This window comes from Callionymus lyra, chromosome 15, assembly GCF_982586985.1.
Source record: "Callionymus lyra chromosome 15, fCalLyr1.hap1.1, whole genome shotgun sequence".
NCBI classification, from domain to species: domain Eukaryota; kingdom Metazoa; phylum Chordata; class Actinopteri; order Syngnathiformes; family Callionymidae; genus Callionymus; species Callionymus lyra.
Window position 1 is genome coordinate 12,110,561 of NC_141832.1, and position 22,329 is coordinate 12,132,889.

General features: G+C 39.2%; 1 protein-coding gene across 2 annotated transcripts; it reads left to right on the forward strand.

Moving 5' to 3' along the window:
• The first annotated feature begins 773 nt into the window (after positions 1 to 773).
• usp31 (ubiquitin specific peptidase 31) lies at positions 774 to 21,287 on the forward strand. 2 transcript variants are annotated; one of them, XM_087808612.1, is made up of 16 exons: positions 774 to 1,397; positions 5,671 to 5,805; positions 6,238 to 6,329; positions 6,403 to 6,495; positions 7,118 to 7,253; positions 8,472 to 8,619; positions 8,701 to 8,878; positions 8,966 to 9,077; positions 10,004 to 10,098; positions 10,644 to 10,721; positions 11,993 to 12,122; positions 12,492 to 12,611; positions 13,370 to 13,595; positions 13,663 to 13,821; positions 14,788 to 14,940; positions 16,520 to 21,287. In XM_087808612.1, exons 1-16 carry the CDS (start codon positions 963 to 965, stop codon positions 17,935 to 17,937), a joined length of 3,708 nt encoding a protein of 1,235 aa, XP_087664738.1. In that variant the 5' UTR covers positions 774 to 962; the 3' UTR covers positions 17,938 to 21,287. The 2 variants fall into 2 exon arrangements, with proteins under 2 accessions (XP_087664738.1, XP_087664737.1); XM_087808611.1 differs by lacking the exon at positions 774 to 1,397 and adding an exon at positions 2,646 to 3,790.
• Positions 21,288 to 22,329: the final 1,042 nt, after the last annotated feature.

A 22,329-nucleotide genomic window follows, 5' to 3' on the forward strand; every position in this document is an offset into this window, starting at 1 on the left:
GCATCAGGGACAACAGCGAAGACGAGTACAGGAGTCTGATACGTGACTTTGTGGACTGGAGTGAGAGGAACCACTTGCAGCTGAACACCTCAAAGACCAAGGAGCTGGTCTTGGACTTCGGGAGGTCCAGGACAAAGCCACGTCCAGTGTCCATCAGAGGCGACGAGGTGGAGATAGTGGACAACTATAAGTACCTCGGCGTGTGGCTGGACAGTAAACTGGACTGGTCCTGCAACACAGACCATGTATATAAGAAAGTCCAGAGTAGACTGTACTTTCTGAGGAGGCTTCCATCATTTAACATCTGCAAGAAGCTCCTCTGCATGTTCTACCAGTCTGTGGTGGCCAGTGTTCTATGCTGTGGTGTGTTGGGGTGGAAATGTGTCCAAGAGGAGTGTCAACAGGTTGGACAGGTTGATCAGAAGGGTTCGGGTTAATGAAGCTGGACTCACTGGTGACAGTTGTTGAGAGGAGATCACTGAACAAACTACTGTCCATCATGGATGATGACAGTCATCCTCTGAACACTGTGAACATCAGTGAACAGAGAAGCAGATGGAGCACAAATGCTCCTACCCAAGTGCAAAACAAATAGACTCAGGGACTCATTCATTCCTCGGGCTATTAAATTGTACAGTTCGGGGGCAGGAGTGGAGTGAGAGTATCTGGATGTTCTGTTCTATGCTAGTCTTTGTATCCTTTGTCTTTGTTGTTTTTCTTTGACTATGTTCTTTGTCTTTATCTTTAGACTTAGATTATGTAATTGTGTTCTTTCTCTTTATTTCTCTTGTTCTTATTTTATTTTGATTTATTTTTTATTTTTTATAAAAAATTGCTGTATGTATTGGCTACTCGAAAAAAACAATTCAATTCAAATTTAATACCTTAAATTATTAGACAAGAAGTCGAGCTTCAGCAAGAAGCTGTTCCGCCGAGGCTCGGTCCGCTCCGTGGGCAGCTTCATGGGCAAGATCCTGAGGACTCTGACGGCTCTCTCCCATTACGGATCCGAGGTACAAGTCGAGGACGACCAGGACGATGGAGGCTTCTCCACGTATAAATCCGGGAGCAAGGACGTGGCAATGGACGATGGGGACCTTGGGAGTCTGCTGTGTGGGGACAGGGTTCCTGGGGTGTCGGGGCTCAAGAACCATGGGAACACCTGCTTCATGAACGCGATCCTTCAGTGCCTCAGCAACACTGAGCTTTTCGCAGAGTATTTGGTGCTGGAGCATTACAAGGAGGAAGAGCAGAATGGGGAAAAGCCAAAGACGAACGGATTGCTCCTGCAGAGGAAAGGTCCCATGGCCAAAGGGGAAGTCACAGAGCAACTTTCGGGGCTTGTGAGGGTCCTGTGGACGTTTGAGTACACCCCCCAACACAGCAGGGACTTTAAGGTAACCATTTGTCGTCTCACTTGAGTTAAAAGTTCATATTTAGTCACTTTTTAAAAATCTATTCAAGAAAAAAGACAAAAATTTTCCTTTGGTTGATTCAGAACTCTGCAGCGAGAATTCTAAGCCGCTCAAGTAGAAGAACATTTCTCCGATCCTTAAAACTCTTCAAGCTTTTTATAAAAAATTGCTGTATGTATTGGCTACTGGAAAAAAACAATTCAATTCAAATTGAATACCTTAAATTATTATGAGGGGCAAGAAACATTCACCAAAAGCACAAAGTAAAAAAGGGGAAAAGTCTTAAAGAACACAAGTTATATTAAGAGTTACTACAATAACCAATAAAAAGTATTAACTTTTGAGAAACATTTTCTACTCGGATAATCATTCGATTTTATTAGACAGACTTTATTAATCCCTCTGGAGATCTACAAGTTTCATTAAAGCAAGAACAAAGTGCAACTTAAAGGAAACGGTTTAAAGAAATAAAGTGCAAACATAAAGAGCATGGATCAAAGACAAAATAACACAAAGATCTTAAAAGTAAGTAAGTAAGTAATAGTCATTTGTAAAGTGCCTTTCTAGACCAGGGTCACAAAATACTTTAACGGTCAAAAACACAGTTAAAATATTTACTTTAAAAGATCAAGACACAAAACAAACACAAGTCCCAGACCATGACCATGAAAAGCTATATAAGTAAGAAAATAGGACTGGTTTTGAGTGACAAAATAAACAATTGCATATTTTCATCATTATCTTTTCAATGATGTCCATGTTTGTATTATTTTTAACACAGGAAGTTCAATGTATAACAATCAGAAACTGTTTTGTAAACTATTTGCACTACTTGTACTTTCGTTGCTCTGTTTTATATTATACGTTTTTTATTCTTTCAAATGTATATATAGTTATGTATATATGTATGTATATACTGTATATATATCTATATATATATAAAGATATATATATGTTTATTTTTACTGTGCACTTTTGTTTGGGGTACAAAGTAAGAATTTCATGGTACTACGTACCTATGACAATAAACACTTTGAACTTGAACCTGAATTTAAACACAACACATCAATTGTGTGGTAGCATTACAGAATAAAATAATAAATAAAAAAAAGCTTAATCGCGCATGACACAATACATGAAATCATTTGACATTTCCAGAAATATCAATAAAAATCGACTCGTCATGTCTGAACAATGCGCTGCGATACCCTATCTGTCCAGTAGGTGTCAGTGATGCCTTTGAAATTGTTCTAATTTCTCTGCCAACGCAAAACAAGAGGAAGAAGAAGTAGTCGGTGCTAATGTGGTAGCTCAGCCTAGATGTGCCTCTTATTACGTTTAAAAAAACCCAACAAACTATCGATTTTTGTCGGTGCTCTCCACGACTAACACGTCTCATCGGATGTCATGGCATGCCCCGTACGTCTAGAGGGGTCGGACATGTCGACGGAACCGGACCGACGCCGTTTTTGTGGTTGTTGTTATTGTAGCTAGCGTTAGCATCCGCTAACGCAGCCGATGTTGATTCATCGCTGCGGGACAGCAACGCACGAAAAAACAAAACAAAAACAAAAGGTATTTAAACTATTGAGCAAAGTTTCAAATAGAACCAAAAGCGTGTTACACACGGTTTTACATTAAAGGGTTTACGCTTTCAGAAGCGACCCAACATGTTGACGTCTTCCCAGAAGTACTACTCTTGTCACGTCAGTGTCGTGTTCGAACGCCACTGGACTGAAGATGTCATGACGGGTTGAGGGTTCCGCCGCCGCACCTCCGGTTGGAAGCCACGGACGAAGGAGGGCTCGATCGCGATGTTCCCGACGACCGTCTGAGGCATGACGACCATGTCGTGCAAAGCCGCGGCGACCAAGGACAAGAAGTCGAGCTTCAGCAAGAAGCTGTTCCGCCGAGGCTCGGTCCGCTCCGTGGGCAGCTTCATGGGCAAGATCCTGAGGACTCTGACGGCTCTCTCCCATTACGGATCCGAGGTACAAGTCGAGGACGATCAGGACGATGGAGGCTTCTCCACGTATAAATCCGGGAGCAAGGACGTGGCTATGGACGATGGGGACCTTGGGAGTCTGCTGTGTGGGGACAGGGTTCCTGGGGTGTCGGGGCTCAAGAACCATGGGAACACCTGCTTCATGAACGCGATCCTTCAGTGCCTCAGCAACACTGAGCTTTTCGCAGAGTATTTGGTGCTGGAGCATTACAAGGAGGAAGAGCAGAATGGGGAAAAGCCAAAGACGAACGGATTGCTCCTGCAGAGGAAAGGTCCCATGGCCAAAGGGGAAGTCACGGAGCAACTTTCGGGGCTCGTGAGGGCCCTGTGGACGTTTGAGTACACCCCCCAACACAGCAGGGACTTTAAGGTAACCATTTGTCGTCTCACTTGGGTTAAAAGTTCAAATTAAGTCACTTTTTAAAAATCTATTCAAGAAAAAAGACACAATTTGGGCTGTTATTTTCCTTTAAATATTAGTTCTTATTATTTATTCTGGAACATACAGTATATCTTAAAAACAAATATCAATCTGTAGTGAATGAAGCTGGACTCGCTGGTGACAGTTGCTGAGAGGAGATCATTGAACAAACTACTGTCCATCATGGATGATGACAGTCATCCTCTGAACACTGTCATCAGTGAGCAGAGAAGCAGAATAAGTGCACGAATGCTCCTCCCCAGATGCAACACTAATAGACTCAGGGACTCATTCATTCCTCGGGCTATTAAATTGTACAATTCTGAGTTCGGGGGCAGGAGTGGAGTGAAAGTATCTGGATGTTCTGTTCTATGTTAGTCTTTGTATCCTTTGTCTTTGTTGTTTTTCTTTGACCTATGTTCTTTATCTTTATCTTTAGACTTAGATTGTGTCATCTTGTTCTTTCTCTTTATGTTCTTCTTCTTATTTTATTTTTATTTATTATTTTGTATTGTTTATGAAAAATTGCTGGCTATTGGAAAAAAACAATTTCCCGAAGGAGACCTCCTGAGGGATCAATAAAGTTTTACCTTACCTTACCTTAAAACTTTTTCCATCCAAAGCTATACCTTTGCCTGTATTTATGCGGCCATCAAGAGGTCAAAGTAAGATCGTCTAATTAGACCAGTGTCTGATAAGTAAGTAAGTAAGTAATATTTATTTATATAGCGCTTTTCGAGACCAGGGTCACAAAGTGCTTAAACAATCAAAACAATACTCAAAAAAAAGTACATACTTTAAAGATCAAGATAATACTGAGAACAACACAGGAGTTCGAGAAATTCAAGGAAAAGCCTGAACAAATAGAAACGTCTTAAGATGTTTCTTAAAGGAGTCAGTAGATCCATCAAGCGCAAAGAGAGAGGAAGATCGTTCCAAAGCTTAGGAGCAACAGCCTGAAAAGATTTCTCTCCTCTGGTCCTGAACCGTGTTCAGGAACCATAAGTAGATTCTGATCCACAGACCTCAGAGCCCGAGCTGGGGTGTAAGGCTGGATCAGATCAGTGATGTAAGGAGGAGCCTGACCATGAATAGCTCTGAAAGTAAGAACCAGAATTTTAAAGTTGATCCTGAAAGAAACCGGAAGCCAGTGAAGAGTTTGAAGGACCGGAGAGATGTGAGATCTTCTACTAGAGCGGGTCAGAATTCTCGCTGCAGAGTTTTGAATCAACTGCAGACGAGACAGATCCTTCTGTCTCTACCTACCTACCTAACTAACTACCAATTTCATTTTTATATTTCACAGTTACATGTTGCTCTTGCTTTTTTATTTTATCATTTTGTGAAGATTATTTTCCTATCCTAAAATAATTAAGTACATTTATGTATTTATTATGTATTTTTTTTAATATAATGTGGCCCCTGAGGAAATCCAATTGCCTAACCCGGATCTAAGTTCTTGCCAATGAAGATTAACATCAAAGAGACTTGTTCTTTATTCTGCTCCCTTTTGATCTCTTTATAAACTATTCTTTAATTTATAAAAAAAAAAAATAGATCCACATTACATGTTGTACCCACAAGTCCCTATAATAAGCTTTTCTATAAAATAATAAACTAATCACCGAGTTTATCTTTGCAGAACAATATACTTCTTACACAGGATATTGTTTTGCTGCAGGCATTGTTTGACTTTACTTGTCAAATGAATGGCAAAGAACTCTAAAGTTGTTTTTTAAAATAATATATCTTTTCCCCTTTAAAAGTCAACACCTACAATAAAACTTACATATTTTGATGTTCATTTCTGGTATTTCTTTCCCTTGAAGAATGCTGTGTCCAAGAGTGCCACTCAATTCAAAGGAAATGCCCAACATGATGCTCAAGAGTTTTTGCTTTGGCTGTTGGACCGTGTGCACGAAGACCTCAACACTGTCAATCCCACCAGCAGACCGGCTATCAAGGTGGGTTCAATAGACTAGATATACTCATTAGTGAAGGTATATGGCTCTGGATCCTGTTTTATTTTGTTGTAACGGACAACAGAAAACGGTTGGTAGAGGATTATCAAGTAGTTCTTCCTTTATTTTTTTTGCTGCAACCTGATGGCTAAGCGGCACTAAAAGGTGTGTAGTTGAGCTCCGGCAGCGACCATGAAGTGTCCTTGAACACGATACTTAACCTGCAGTTGCCTTCTGTGAAGGAGTTGAACCGATGGCTGTCATTGTCTGACTGATTGCGTGTGGGAACGACCCTGTGAGGTAATACGGTTGCTTAAGCACCACTTCGGGAATTGGGATCAGGGGAGAGTACAGTTCCAAGCTATTTTATTTCTATATGTTTCATACATGATAAAGGATATTGTGGACGCGACACTAATGAATCTGTGTTTATAGCCACCCATCGAAGAGGACGATCAAAGCACCGAGGGTCCGTCTCCCCTCTCGGCTGGATCCTTTGTGCAAGAATTGTTTCAAGCGCAATACAGGTACTTCTACAATCATACATTCCTTCATTTTGTAATTCCTTCCTTGCTCTGAATTGTTTATTTTAACCAATAGGTCCTCGCTCACCTGCCCTCATTGCCAAAAGCAGAGCAACACGTTTGATCCATTCCTCTGCATTTCGTTACCCATCCCATTACCACACACACGGTAGGTATTATTATTGAAAATAATCTGGAGATATGATATGTATCATCATCCAGGAGCAACAATGAGATATATTGCGATCCTGTAGGAACAAGTATATTTTTGTAGTATTGTCGAGTACTTGACTCTGGTCTTGCAGAATTTACAGACCACTCGACTCTTGATTAAGTTGTAACCGTTTGTTGTTTTAAACCAAAAACTTTTAACCAAAATATGTCCAAACATCAGCTTTAAAAGCAGATGGAGTTGACCGTATCCTCTCGTCCTCAGTCACCACTTGGATCTTGCAGGATATTATTGTTCCTTTACCTGCTCAGGATGTTATGACTGCTAATGTTTTTTTTACCCAAATTTTGACAAACATCAGTTCTGAAAGATGCTGGAGTCGACTGTATCCTCTCGTTCTCAGTTTTCCCTGAAATCTCCAAGGATTACTTTTGCTGCAGCGGTCTGAAGTTGAATTGCCACATAAATTTAAAAAAAACACTGGGAATATTAGCAGGCTTTTTGTAAATTTAAAAAACCGAGAACCATGGTAGAAAAAAATTAAATGTACTAACATTTTGTTTACATTACAATTACTCTAATAAATAACATCAAATGTCATCTGATTTTGTTTTGCCAGGCCTCTTTATGTGACCGTGGTGTACCAAGGGAAGTACTCGCACTGTATGAGGATTGGAGTCGCTGTGCCGCTCAACAGCACCGTGTACCGCCTCCGAGATGCCGTGTCACGTGAGACCAAGATACCCATGGACCAGGTGCTATTCTCATCTCCTATCACTCAGGGTCAGCCACATCGGGACATTAGCTCTAAAGCAATTATAGTAAAATTAAATCTGTGGGTAGGGACGGCTTACTGTGACTCATCAGCTGCATGAGAGTTGCTTTGTTTTAACACGGTTTACCCGTTTAACTTATTGAGCTCAAACGTCACGGAGCAAAACAAATAAAACGGCTGATCCGGCAGCGTGAACAGTGGAGTTAATAAATGATTTCTGAGCTTTGATTTCTCAAGAGAAAAGTCTTATTTAATATTTTTAATTGAGTAGCTCAAACAAGTTAGATGTTGCTTTTGAACGGTGTTAAGATTCAAATCAACACAACACAATCCTTTTACCTAAATCACTCATTTGTTGCTTAATATTTCCTATTGCTGAAGAAGAATTGTTACATATTTACCCTCAGTGTCTCGACATTTACTGGCGATGAGGGGAAGTAAAGTCGATAAGCTGAACAGTGTTTTCAGTTTCAAGATGGGCCTTGTAAATATTTAAAAAAATCACAACAATATTTAGACCAGTGGTGGTAAACTTAATGATACAACAGGTTAAATATTTCCTTGAGGGTCAAAGGCAAAATTTATATTTAACTAAACCTGTATGAGGAATCTAATTGTGTATTTTTTCTTTTTGTCTATTGTTGAGACCTGTCCATGATTGTCATCCTTTTTAAACCCTTGTTTTATCTTAGGGTCAAGGTGACCCGAAGGCTCGAAAACAAACGTGACTTTACCTTGAAATAACCCAAGGGTTTAACACTTCTATCAAATTGATTAAGATTAAGATTTCCCAAAAGGTGAAATTACATATTTATAGCCGCAATATAAATAAAGCAATAAAACGGTCAAAGACAACACATTTGCAGAAATAATTTAAAAGTGTTAAATTACAAGGCATGCATAATATTAAAACTGGTTGTTAGATCAACCTGCATCTACATGAATTTATGTTGTGTAATTTATCTGCTAATGGCAGCAGGAATGAAGGACCTTCAATACTTCTTCACACACTTATCGGTCATGATGTCAAAATTAACATTTATCTACTTGTTGTTTTTTTAAACCATTAACCAGGCGGGAAACAGAATAACTTGCTTTGAGTTGACACATACCTTAGCAGAATATTTGAATCGATCAGCAGCTCTGTTGGGTCTATTGTTAAACTGCAAACCAAATAACGGCGACTCATCGGTTTCAGTTCGTCTTGACCGAAATGTACTACGATGGCTTCCATCGATCCTTCTGCGACGACGACGACGATCTCGACATCATCCAAGAGAGCGATTCCATATTTGCCTTCGAGACGCCAGAGACCTTCAAACTGGAGAACATACGCACAAAAAGAGGTAAAACATCTTCATTTGTATTTTAATCCAAGGTGTATTTCAGATACTTAATAAATAATATCGTTGTTATTCATTTAACAGGAAGTCTGCTGGCGAACCTGAATCACAACAACTTCAAATATGGAACGGAGATCAACAGGACTCCATCTTTCATGCAGGGCGCCATGACTCCCGTAACGGGTTCCCCTAATAAAAACCAACCCGAGAAGATGATTCTCCTGATTTGTAACAGAGCTTGTTCAGGACATCAGGGTAAAAGGTGCGGTGGACGAGTTGTGCTCTCAGATTAAATACAATCATTTAAAACTTAACGTCTTACAATGAAAACTTCATGGTGGTATTTCAGGTTCGGCCTGCCTTTTGTACTGTACATGGACCGCATTGTGACCTGGGATGCTCTGCAAAAAGAGATTCTGGAGAAAATGCGGCACCTTTTGAGGCCTGGCGTCTACATTCAGGTTAGAGAATAACAATCTTACATAATTTAAAGTGGTTGAAATCATAATTATTTTATGCACAGTCTGCAGTAAATTGTTTGTCAAAGATTTATCTGTTATATGTTTCATGTTTCTGTTGGGATGCTTTTATTTAACTTTTTTCTATACTTGCCTCTTTCTTAACATTTTATCTTTCTTTTGTTTATTGTTAAAGTTGGAAAAAAATCATCTTTATTTTTGGATTATTAACCAATTTACTTGATCATTTTAAGGCTATTTTTTCATTTAAATCTTGTTTTCCCTGCTGCGTTTTCTTCTTTTGAAAATTTCCTGCAACAAAATAAATCTTTTATTATTTTATTTAAATACTCTTTTAGAATGTGTTGATCATCCATAGTGTATATTGTGGACATACTAGAAATGAAATATACCTTCCTTGGTATATGTTGTGTAGTTATTTAATGAAAGAAAATGGGTAATATCAGTAATAAATAAAATCTGTTAAGTGAAACAGAAATTTATGAATGAACATAAAAAAAGTTTTTCAAATTATAGATTTCATTTGTAAACAAATTACAAACGTACCATAAGCCAATCCTGACGAACATATGAGTTTGAAACAAATAAATTAAATGCAAAGAGAAAATAAATGGTCGCAAAATAGCACATAAGACTAATTGATAGAGTACATTCATTCAGTATGGGGACATAAATTGTCCTGAAATATATTCATTGAATTCAGTAGGACAAAAACAATAAAAACAGAAAATCGGGGAGATGAAAATAGCTGAAAAGAATGTGTTAAAATTATAATAAATTACCGGGTAATCACAAAAAAGGGTCCTGGCTGTTTGTTTGTCTTTGTAATAATCAAACTAGTAACTGTATAAAGAGTGTGAATATTTCTAGGTCTGAATCTGTGTAATCTGAGTCTATTGTATTTGCAGGTCGGACCTTTTAGTCTTCGCGTGGTCGGCGTTGTTGGCATCACGTACCTCCTCCCTCAAGATGAACGACCTCTGTGTCACCCAACTGTGGAAAGGTCAGTCCACTCTTGAGTGTGTATTGTTCGTAGTAATAACCGCTTTTTATTTCCTTTCGTGTTGTCGATTCCTTGTCCTAGAATGATATGTTATTGCTGTGAAAGTGAGGGGACACACAGTATCTTCACATGGTTGTCGCTTCTTTTAAAAAAAAAAAAAAAAGTTTCTTTCCAAACCCCCCTATAGTTTTCCTCTCCGTGATTTATTTTTCTCGACATGCTTCAACACGACTGTCAGAATGGAAGCTCAGCATGCTTGACTTCTTACCTACTTGACATCATGACTTAAACTAGTTCAACAAGTCAATGTCGCAACAGTAGCGTGTTTTTTTAAGACGAGTTATTTGTCTTGGAGCTGCGGTTGGCTTTAATCTGTGTTTGTATTGCTTCAAACAGGAGAATCGTTTAGGATCTTAATTTGTTTTTTTGTGTCCGACCTGACATGTCAATCATGAAATATTGCTTTTTAATTAAACGGTTATTTGTCTCCAAGCATTTTTAATTTTTTAATTTTTAAGTGATCTAAATGGTCTCACCCATTGCAGAGCGTACAAGTCTTGTGGACAGGGAGGACCTCCACATGTCAAGATTGTTGTCGAGTGGGACAAGGAGACCAAGGAATAGTAAGTAACCCCCCCTGGCTAGCAAAACAGGAAGTACCTCAAATAATAAAGTGTGTTTCAATCAACAAAAATATTATTGCTAAGGAGTATTTTGTTGGCGACAGCATCAAGAACCACATAAAATAAGTGAAGTCATCATCATGCTTGTTTGATCCTGCGGCTTTTGATTCATTGATATATCTGTGTGTTTATGGTCTAGCCGGCAAACAAAAAGCTTGAATAAGATTAGACATGTTGAAACGGTGACCCAAATGGATCCTTAGTCACGTAATGCTGTCGGCACTGCCACTGCTCCACCTGACAAATCTATATCTATATTTACAACGGCAGCCTCTCCAGTAGCTCCATAGCAATGATCTATAACTTTCTGGTTTGCAACACTAATAGACTCAGGGACTCATTATTCCTCATGTTATAAGACTTTATAATTCTGAATTTGGGGGCAAGAAAGGAGTGAAGGGATGATGTTAGCCTTTGTATCCTTCTTTACTTTTTGATCTATGTTCTTTATACTTTTACTTTGTCATTCTTTTCAATTTGTTCTTTTGTTTAAACGTTGTTCTTATGAAACTCTGTGAACTGGAAACCTAATTTACCAAAAGAGATCTCCAGAGGGATTAATAAAGTCAAATCTAATCAAAGCGGTTGAAAAATACTACATTATTAATTGCGAATAAGCTCATTTTCATCTTATTCCAAGGCAGGTTGAAACAAATTAAGAGCTTAGTAGCTCAAATATTAAACAAGCTACAGCCTTTTAAAGTTGTCCTTTGACACTTCTGGCCTTTTTTAATCCCTAAGAAGCTTCTGTCATTTTTAGGAATCGGTTGCGATAAAAAATTACTCTTGCATTGACTTTGAGGTCAAGACAGTGTAACGGTACAACGCATGTTTAACGGACAATGAAATATTGCAAAATTTAATTCAAAATACATTTTGCAGTCTTGTATTTTATAAATCCCAACTTTGTGTACTTGAGCTACAGTAAGTATATTTGGAGATTGCTTTCAACAGTTTTAACAATAGTGTTGGAATCAATAAATACTTCAAAAGATTGAAGAATAGTTTATATTTTGAAAAGACAAAATAACTGATGCAATACGTGGGGGTGTTCTGGGACCCACCAGGTTGACCCATGTCTAATGGCTGCAAACTGGCTATTTAAAAAGACTCATGTCGAATGTTATAGTTGGAAAATAATTATTTTCATATTTTGCAAATGTATCCTCTAATAACACACTCTGTGACCCATCTGTTCCTGTTCTTGTCAGTCTGTTCGGACACACCGAGGAGGAATACATCCCGGATGCGGAGAGTGTGTATCTGCACAGGGAACAACACCACCATCCACAAGCCTGCACACTCGCTCAGTGCTTCCAGCTCTACACCAAGGAGGAGCAGGTGACGCCGCTAAATACAAATCTCACTCCTACTGCCTGGTCCTTGACATAAACAAAAAAAAAAATAAAGCCGGGATTTGCTTTGGCATAAGTGCACCCTCACATCAGGTCTCCTCCCCAAGGTTTATTATGCTTCTTGTGGAGCTGTGCAGCTTCTACTGGCTGTGGTTTGTGTGAATTCTACTACTAATGCTAAGTTTGGAGTGCGCGGCACAGAGTGAGATACACTCTGCGGTCAGAGTAACTTGCCACTTCTGTGCAGGAGAACAGTGTGTGAGTGAGAGAGAGAGAGAGAGAGAGAGAGTGTGTGAGGAATGTTTTCCTAGGATTGTGGTTGCAGTTCGTCCTTCATCTCTTTTGTGCATTTCAGCTCGCTCCTGACGACGCTTGGCGCTGTCCTCACTGCAAGCAGCTGCAACAAGGACGCATTAAGCTCAGTCTCTGGACTCTGCCCGATGTCCTCATCCTGCACCTGAAGAGGTTCAGACAGGTGAACAAACCTGGTCCTCGTCTCCTGACCGCATTTCTAAAAGCGTTTAAATTCAACACAAGTTCACAATAATACTTTTACGTTTTAAATACATTATAAAAATATATACATCAATCATCTATACGGTTATTCTGCATTTTTTCTTAATGTGTGTTGGAGTACTATATAGTATATACAGTATATATACTATTAAATAGTTTAATTTAATATTTTGTATATTTAAAGGTTGAAAAAGGTTGTTTTTATAATTGAACCAAAAAACATAAAAAAAATAATAATAATAATAATTTCTTTTTTACAGTACAGTATGATATTGTACGTTTTATATATTTTCTTTAAATTGTAATTCGTAGCCTTTTAAACTCTTGTTATAACAATACTGAATTTAAAAGGCTACAAATAAAAAAATATGGAATTTATCCACTTGGGATTTTTTTTTTAATAAGACTAGAACTAAACAAAAATGCAATATTTATTAAAAAAAAAAACAACTTTTGAATTCATTTATTAAAATAAAGAACAATAATTAATCCAGTATATACTTTATTCAATTCACATATTTAATAAGTACAAATTCAACCATTCAATACAGAAATTATTTAGCTTTTTTTTTTAACCACATTTCAATATAGAAACAAATGTTATTGAAATTGAAAACGAGTTTCAACATTTGAAGTCAAATTCAGCCATTAAATATAAATTATAAACAAATACTTCGATAGAAATGTGTTCTTCATGTTACTCTCTTTGACTCTCAGGAAGGCGACCGAAGGGTGAAGATGCAAAACATGGTGCGCTTCCCTTTGATGGGCATGGATATGGCGCCCCATGTGGTCAAGAGGAGCCAGAGCAGCTGGAGTTTGCCCTCGCACTGGTCTCCGTGGAGACGGCCGTACGGATTGGGGAGGAACCCCGACGATTACCTGTACGACCTGTACGCGGTGTGCAACCATCACGGCAGCATGCACGGAGGACACTACACCGGTAAACACGACACATAAGTCATTACACTTGTTCATGTTTATTCATCTGCTTTGATGGATGCTCGCAGCATACTGTAAGAACTCCGTTGATGGTCAGTGGTACTGCTTCGACGACAGTGAGGTGACGACTGTAGCCGACGATGATGTGTGTCAACAAACGGCCTACATCCTGTTCTATCAGCGGAGGACGGCGATACCCTCCTGGTCTGCCAACAGTTCCGTTGCAGGTGAGTCCTTCTCAGAGCGTCTTCTTGACAGAAACACTGGGCCCTCTGTGTCAGTGGTTTATTTATATATTAACTATTTCCCTTTTTTAGCGTTCCAGGGTATTGTTGACCATTCTTTTTGGGTGACTTGTTGGTGTAAAACAGACTTTGCCCAACGTTGTCCTTTGACATTTTTTTTTTACGTTCACCTATACTCTTGAGGTCAGGGTTCAACTTTAAAAATAAGACCAATAACTAATCATTTCTTTTTAAATGAACAATGTTTAGTAGTTCAAGTCAAAATGTAACTTTTCGTATCCTTTTTCTGACCATTTTTAAGTATTTCCTGTCATTCATTCTTGAATAATTTGAGAGAATATTCAAAAACAGCAATAATAACAGTATATTAGGAGTATAAATATTTAAACGATTAAATATACTAGCTTGATATTCACCAGCATTTGTATCGATTTTATTATAATTATTTGATAAACATTCACGTTATTAGTTAATTTTTGTGTTGCAATGAAACTTTCGACCACTAGATGGCAGTAGTCATTAGGTTCTCTACAGGTAATGTAACAAGGAGATCCTGTTGATGACTGAGGACGAGGGGATACAGCTGACTCTAGCAGCTTTTAAAGCTGATGTTTGGACATATTTTGGTTTAAAAACAAATGAAAGCAGTTACAGCTTTTTCAAGAGTCATGTGGTCTGTAAATTCAACAACAACAAGTACTCGACAATACTACAACTGTATCCTACACTATTGCAATATGTCGTATTGTTGCCCCTGTATCGTGATACGTACAGCCAGATTCTTGCCGATACACACCCCTGCAGTATATTAAGTGGCCCCTCTTGAAACCACCGACAAGTACTTAATATTTAATTGAATCGTTGGCCTTCACAGCGAAATACTTGAGTTTAAACTAAATAGATCCCGTCTGTTGTTTTCTTCTGATCTTTTTTCCGACCGTTTCTCAGGATCGACGAGTTCCTCCTTGTGTGACCACTGGATCAACCGGCTGCCAGGGAGTCGCCCTGCCAGCCTCGCCTCCGGGGCCTCATCCAGACGAACCTCTCTGGCTTCACTGGCCGAGTCGGTCGAGTTTCCTGCAGAGAGGAACGAAGACGATGGTGAGATCCTTCATTCCGTCCTGCAAAGTCCAGTTACTTTAATGAGTATATTCCTCATTTAAACAGACACACGCACACATTTTCCCAGATACTTCCGTTTTTGTTTCACGGTGGTTATGAACCATATTTCTTCTCCGTCACTCAACGTGAGATTGAACACGTCCCTGCTGTGGCAGGAAAGATGTGGCTTGGGCTGGAGTTTGTGGTGAATATTAGTGCCAGCTCTAAAGCTGCTCTCACTTAGTGCTGCATCAGCAACACACCACTTAAATATAGTTCCTGTATATGTGTTATTTCCCATTAAACCAGTCTTTCATTTGTGGTACATTTTTACATCAGCCGTGTGAAATAAAAATTGCTTCCCATTCAGCATTAAACTCCATTTAATCACAAACTTTACTGGACTTGTGGATGAATAGAAATGGAAACCAGTCTGAAGTGCCTTTAAACCAAATTTATTGAAGCATTAAAGCGGCAATAGGTCACTTTTTGACATCTATTATTTCTTTATTGATCATTATTGACCAGCAAATTCTTTACAGCAGTGGGTCAAAGACAGTGTTTTCATATGAAGTACTGAGAGACATTTTGAAGTAACCTAAACTTTTGTGTAAACAAATGAACATGCAGTTTGTCACAATGGAGATTCTTGCAGAGCTACACTAGAGGGAGCCAGTGACAATATTTTCATTGTTACGTATTGGACCTTTATGTTTGGCTAATATGATACACTTTATTGTAGCTATTTTAAATGATTCCTTGAAATTGCCTTCACAATTTAAATGAATTTTGGGTTAAAACACCAAAATAAAAGTAATCTGGAAAAAAAACAATTATAAAAAACTACAAATGTTTTTGCTTGTTTAGAAAAGAGATTTACTAGGATTTGGACACTTCCGTTTGTGTGGTATTTATATATATATGCGTTATATTTTTGTGTGTCCTGGGCAGTTTTATTTAAGGTTTAAATTCTCACGGATCAAAAGTTAAATACAGTTTTATTTTATTTGTATGTATCCATCAATTCAACTTAATCTTACAAGTCATTATAGTTTTCATAATGAAAGAAAATAGATTTTTCTTTCCCAAATGTGGCCGTGTTGCGTGGGTTTTACGGGTCACTACGTCGGGAAAATGTCTTTAGGTATGAGTTTGGTGTCCAGGGTGTCCCCTGCCTGTCACCCGATGAAACTGGGATAGGCTCCTGCCCCCCCGCAACCCCACATAAGAGATTAAGCGACAGAAAATGGATGGATTGAAGCTACTTAGAGAGAGTTTTAAGAAAAAGGGTTTTCCTTTTCGAACGGTGGTTTATCCTTACAGTACACATGGAAATATTTGCCGCATTTATACATAATAATGTGACGCGTTAATCTCCGGGGGACAGAAAAAAGCCTTTTGGATTAAGCGTGAAAAGTCTTCCCAAAACTCTTCGGATAACCGAGAACCTACACAGATGATTCATGTATTTAAACGCTTTAAAAGAAACTCAATGTATTGCTGTGTAAATTCCCGTATTGCTAAAACACACGACTACTGCTTTTTTAACAAGCATATATATCTATTTTCTTTCTCAAAGGTGGATTCTCTGTACGTCCTTTTGTGAGGAGCATTCAGCGCCAGAGTCCCTCCTCCAGGTCGTCGGTGGCCAGCCCTCTAGCCTTGAGCGACAGCGGCATCAAACCGTCTTGGTCCCTTTCGGCGAAGCTCCAGATGCGCTCCAACTCGCCCTCCCGGTTCTCCCTGGACTCCCGGTGTTCCCCCCCGCTGGAGCGGATCGGCGAGGCCTCCGACGACAAAGTCTCCACCTCGTGCTTCGGCAGCTACAGCCGGCACGAGCGCTACTTCGGCAGCAGGACGCCCTCCACGACGGAGGGCAGCTACAGCGAGCTGGACAACCAGAGGTTCGTGGACACGACGTACTGCAGAGCGCCCACTCCCGTGGAGAAGAGGAGCTCCAAGAGCGAGCCCACGGAGAACAACAACCAGATCACGGCCGTCGACCAAAACAGTCTTCCGACGCAAGTCACCCCTGCCAAAGAGCAGAAGCGGAAAAGCAGTATCGGAGGGTTCGGCGCGAAATCGGAAAACCCGAAGCCGTCGAAGTCCGAACCGGAGAAAACGTCCAAGAAACGTTTGTGTGCGACCCAGAAGGCTGCGGAGTCGGCGTCCGCCAGCACTCCGGTGAAGGGCAAGAAGGTGATCAATAAAGAGAAGAGCGTCAAGAAAAGCACTTCCACGCCGGGCGGAACGCCTTCCAAGTCGTCGGCGAAACCTTCCGAGGGAACGCCGCAACACAAGCCTTGCGTCCGCTCGACGCCGTCGGCGTCGCCTTGCAAGACCCCCAGCAAGACTTCGGGCAAGACCTCGAGCGCGGCGGAGAAGGATCTGCTCAACAGTCGGAAGCGTCTGGTGGAGAAAAGCTGTAGCAGAGATTCGATGCACACCAGCCCTCCGGTGACCAACCCGAAAGTGACTTCCGTAGCCCGGTCTTCCATCCCCAAGCTGGGGGAGACCCCCCGAGGGAAGGCGATCCGAAGCTCCAGCAGCAGCTCCTCGGTCCCGAGCCTGCGGTCGCCCAGCGTCTCCACCCGAGACCTGCAGCGCTGCAGCAAGTCGGAGGAGAAAGGCCTGTCCTTCTTCAAGAGCGCCCTGCGACAACGAGAGAGCCGCCGGTCGGCCGACCTCGGCAAGAGCGCCTTGCTTTTCAAGAAGTCCTCGGAGAGGACGTGCAAGCAGAACGGACAGGCCAGAGACGAGGGCGGGGACAAGGCGGCCGCCGCCGCGCCGGCCGAGGCGAAGTCGAAGGAGCCCTCTTCTTCCAAACCCAACATCTCGCTCAGCCGCTCCCTCTTGGGCAAGTCCAAGTCTTCCACTTCAGAAGTAAGTCTCAAGTCTCCCCCCAAAGGGAAGACGCCCCTGGAGAGGAAGTCGTCCTCCCGGAAACTGTCTTCTAGCATGCAATCTCCTGCACGTACAACACACAGGCCTCAATGATCACTTAAAAAAAAAAAAAAAAAAAAAAAAGCAGCTATTTTCTTTGTGCCTCATTTTTGGTGTTTTATCTGGCATCAGATGCTGGGGTAACTATGAGCAGTGACTGACCTCCAGGGGTCACTAATAGATAAGTAACATTAACACAGGGTGTCTTGCTGGTCCTTTCAAACCCCCTAAAAAAAAGTTACTTTCACGAAAGCCTGTTTTACATATCAAACGTTTCTTATTTTGATCTCATTTTTACTTGTATGCAATGAGTTTAATAATATTGTCTGACTGGAGACTTTTGGGTTACAGAGAAGGTCACGTTTGAGTTACACTTATTCTACAAACACACACACACACACACACCTTCTCGAGTCACTTTTAAAAAGCTGTTGCATTCCTCGTTTCCACTCGCACCTTTCCAGCAGTCGACTAGCGATGCGTCGCTGAAGCTTTCGTTGAAACCGGTGGCGTTATTTTCAGAGCCCACTAGATGGCACTCTAGAAGGAAACGGAGGGGGCGCCACCTGCTGGGCTCTTAAAGAACATGACACCGTTTCATGAAGCTTCATGAACGCATTCCCTAAAGTAAAAGCTTCTCTGAAACCACCATTAGATAGTTGATTTTAAGTGTTTTTTCATTGGAATCGTAGGTGAACCCCAAAGCTCTTAAAATGAGAAACACTTTCAAAGAATCGCTTTAGAGACGAGAAAAAGCACAAATTGTTGGTAGCATTAGCATCTTCTTGTCGTAACGGATTGAAAAGATGGTTCAATAACGCTAATGGTGGCTACAGACTGTTGCAGTCGGTTCAACCTCATATTCTAAGTATCATAAGTAAATGTGGTTTATAAACCTTTTAAAGTAGACTCACTGAGTCTTCATTAAGTCTACATCATGAAACAAAAAACGAGGAGAGGACCCTTTTTGTAACCAAACTGCTGAGGGATAGAACATTTACAAACCTTAGTATTTGTAGGGATAAATCTAGTCACTAAATAATAGCTTTGAATTACTTTTGACGAACGTTTAGGATCATTTTACTGAAAAAAAAAATCAATTTAAAGTTCATTTAGAGCCTTTTGCCGATCACTAGTATTCGAAAACTTGTTTTTCTTCATAATAAAAAACCTTTAACAATCAAATATGAATATATCAGACGATGTATATACAGAAAGTTTATTGTACGGTCAGAAATGATCTTAAAAGCGCCTTTCAATCAAAACAAATAATGGCCTTTGGCAGCATCGTAGTCGACTACTGTAGCCGAGTAGGAAAGTCGTCGTTCGCACTTTGTACAGTTTAGATCAAGTAAGTTTGCTTCTTCTGCCCTGTAGGTTTAAGTCAATGTACATATACAGACGTATATAAATATATATTAGCATATTTAAACATATCAGATAATAGCATCTTGAAATAACCAGTCAGTAGATCTCAATCTTCCTAGAAAAGTGATCTCAACCTGGTGCTGATTCTCGATTCTGTGACACACTTTACGGCACAAACTCTTACCTCCTTTATTTTTATTTTTTTTTAAAAATCATTCTTTTAGTAGAGTTAAGAGCCGTCACCGACTCATGTATATCAGCAGCCGATCTATTCCTCTTCTTTAGAGAAATGATTTACACTTAAACATATATTTCACTACTACGTTCATTAGAAAAGAGTCTATTTCTAAGAGTCTTTTATATTTTTACTCTTTTTAATATTTTAATTTAACAGCCGATTTTAATTTATGTATTTCACACTCGGGGCACTGTGAACGGTGTTGTATCCTGCTCCAAAAATATACATTTATAAAAGCAAACCTTCATCTCAAAAAGCTTCTCTCGCTTGCAACCGACAGAGGGCGCCATAATAACGTCCGTTGAAAATAGTCCAGTTTGCTTCATCCTCCTAAAGAAAGTGTCACGAATGGGTAAATATTGACACTTATTTGTGTGTCCACTCAGGGATCTAACTAAGAAAATTATACTCTTTAAAATCACATTAAGTACATTATAAAAAAAACGTCAACATCTACACACGAAAATCTGCTCATCCCTACATTGTTTAGGTAAATAGAATCAGATAAGTGAGCAATAGTTGGTGAACAGGAAGATGTCATAATAAAGGAGTTTTTTTTTTCTTCTTATCAAACAAATGTACAGATTCAAAAAAAAAAAAGAAAAAAAGGAATGCAGTATCGCATGAACCCGCTTAAGGCATGTATTTTATTATCTATGCAAGAGTTTGCTGCTGTGAACCTTCTGATGCCAAGCATGTCCGGAATATTCCACCTTATCTATATATACACATATATATATATATATTGGGAATTAATGCCAATATATAGATCAGCGAATGTTTAGAGAATCTAATGCCAGTATCGTTATTTTTTGAAAAAAAAAAATCATTTGTACCACCTTGTTTCGGGAAGTTAATTTCCACGGTTTTCTGGTGCTTCTACAACGTCGGTAGACCGGGTCTTGGTTTCCATGTTTACTCTACACCAGCTGTGACGTCCTGTGTGTCTTCGACATGTTCTCAAAAGGCAACTCGTGCACAGTCTTGACCAAAGAAGACGGATTCTACAGGTGGATTTGTTGTTAAAAAAAATCACCATTTTCCTTTGCCGTCTTATAAACTTAGCTTTACAATAGAAAACATTATGTTCTCTGAAACCTAAGTAAATACTTACAGTATATCCCTGATCAGACTCTATTTTTTACCCCTGGAAAAATGTTCCACCAGTAGAATCCTTAACCTTTTTGGGTCAAGACTAAATGTATCTGCAACATAATGCAATAAACTCAACAAATATTGAATTTAGTTTTATATCACAGTAAACGATTGTAAACGGCTCAGTTTTATGCGTTTATTATTCAGGCTTAAAAGTTGTTTTTTTTTGTCAGCGAATACCGATCTTTTAAAAAAAAAGAAAAGGGTCGAGTTGAGTTTTTTATTGATTTTCGTCGCTGCTGTTCTGATAGTAGCAGATGAAACCTGATTTAACAAAACACTAAACTTTTTGCAGCCTCCTAGAAAAAATAAAAAGAATGTCATTTTTAAAACACTACATATGTGTCATCATCGGTCAAATCTTTTGTAATATATTACTTTTTTAATGTATATTTAGAAAAATCACTTTCTTCCTTCATTTTTGTATTTGTATTTTATTTTATTCTCCTTTTTCCAAGTACACTCAACTGTGTCTAAGTCTTAAATGTTAATTTATTTCTCATTATGTTTTCATCATGTATGCACTTTTTTTTTTTTTTTTTTTACTTTTATTTTGATGACAAACGTGTTGTATATACTGTGTTGGATTATCCAAGCAAAATGTCATTAAAGTGTTTTGAAATATTAAAAAGAAAAAAGGGAAGTGATGCTTTTATTTTTCATCCACGAGAGGGCGCTTTACGCTAAAAAAAAACAACAGTTCTGTGAGTCTTGAGGAATTTCTTAAGTAAGTAATTTTTATTTATATAGCGCTTTTCCAGAACAGGGTCACAAAGCGCTTAAATAATCAAAACAATACTCATAAAAGTATATAATTTGAAGATCAAGATAGTACTGAGAACATTGTTTTATCCAAGTGTTTTTGCATACTTAATTTTTTAATTTTAAGTTGTCGTTTTGCAAATAAATTCAGTTATTCAACCTAGAATCGTATTTATTAAAGTAGAAACACAAATTCAATGAAGCTCCTGAAATTAAGAATAAAAGGATAAAATAAAAACTATATATATTAACTTGAAGCAAAAGATCCTGATGAGAATCTCAATTACTTTTTAATTACCCTTTTCTTTACCATTTAATAATGAAGAAATACATTAAATAAAAACAGACGACACAGTATTTTAGAAATGTTTTGAATACTAAAAACAACAATTTAATAAAATCTTTTTTCTCTCCCTTTTTCGGAGTGAGCCGTGATGCACTTGTTAATTCAAGTCAGAAGATTGTCTGAGACATAAAAGAAAAGGAAGAAGCTGTTGCAGAATCTCTCATCATCTTACAGCTCGTAGCAAATAAAAAAAACCCCACTTCTGCAGCAACACTTTACACATTAAATATTTAAAACTTTCTGAGGATGTTTTTTTTTTATAAAGTGTGATGTTGTGCGAAGAGTCGTCGGACTTTCACTTGCGTTTCCTTCAGTGTTTCCAACTCGTCTGATAAAGACCTCAAACTGGGGGGGGATCCACCCCGTGTCCACCACGCTACACTGGAGGTACTTCAGTGATCCACCACTGGCTTTATCTCCTTTGTCCCCTTCTTCCTACTCCACCCTTCGAGAGTGCAGAGGGAAAAAAAAAGAAAAGAAAAATCGATGATCATTGATTTTCCGAGGCAGGAAAAGGAGGTTGGGATTCAAGATGAGCTCCAGAGGAAAGACAGAGACGGAGAGCTGGGAGCGTCGA

Coding starts and splice junctions, on each gene's coding strand:
- usp31 (XM_087808611.1), top strand. CDS start 3,254: ATGACGACCATGTCGTGCAAAGCCGCGGCGACCAAGGACAAGAAGTCG. Junction 9,078..10,003: donor GGCCTGGCGTCTACATTCAG/GTTAGAGAATAA, acceptor TTGTATTTGCAG/GTCGGACCTTTTAGTCTTCG. Junction 10,099..10,643: donor TGTCACCCAACTGTGGAAAG/GTCAGTCCACTC, acceptor CACCCATTGCAG/AGCGTACAAGTCTTGTGGAC.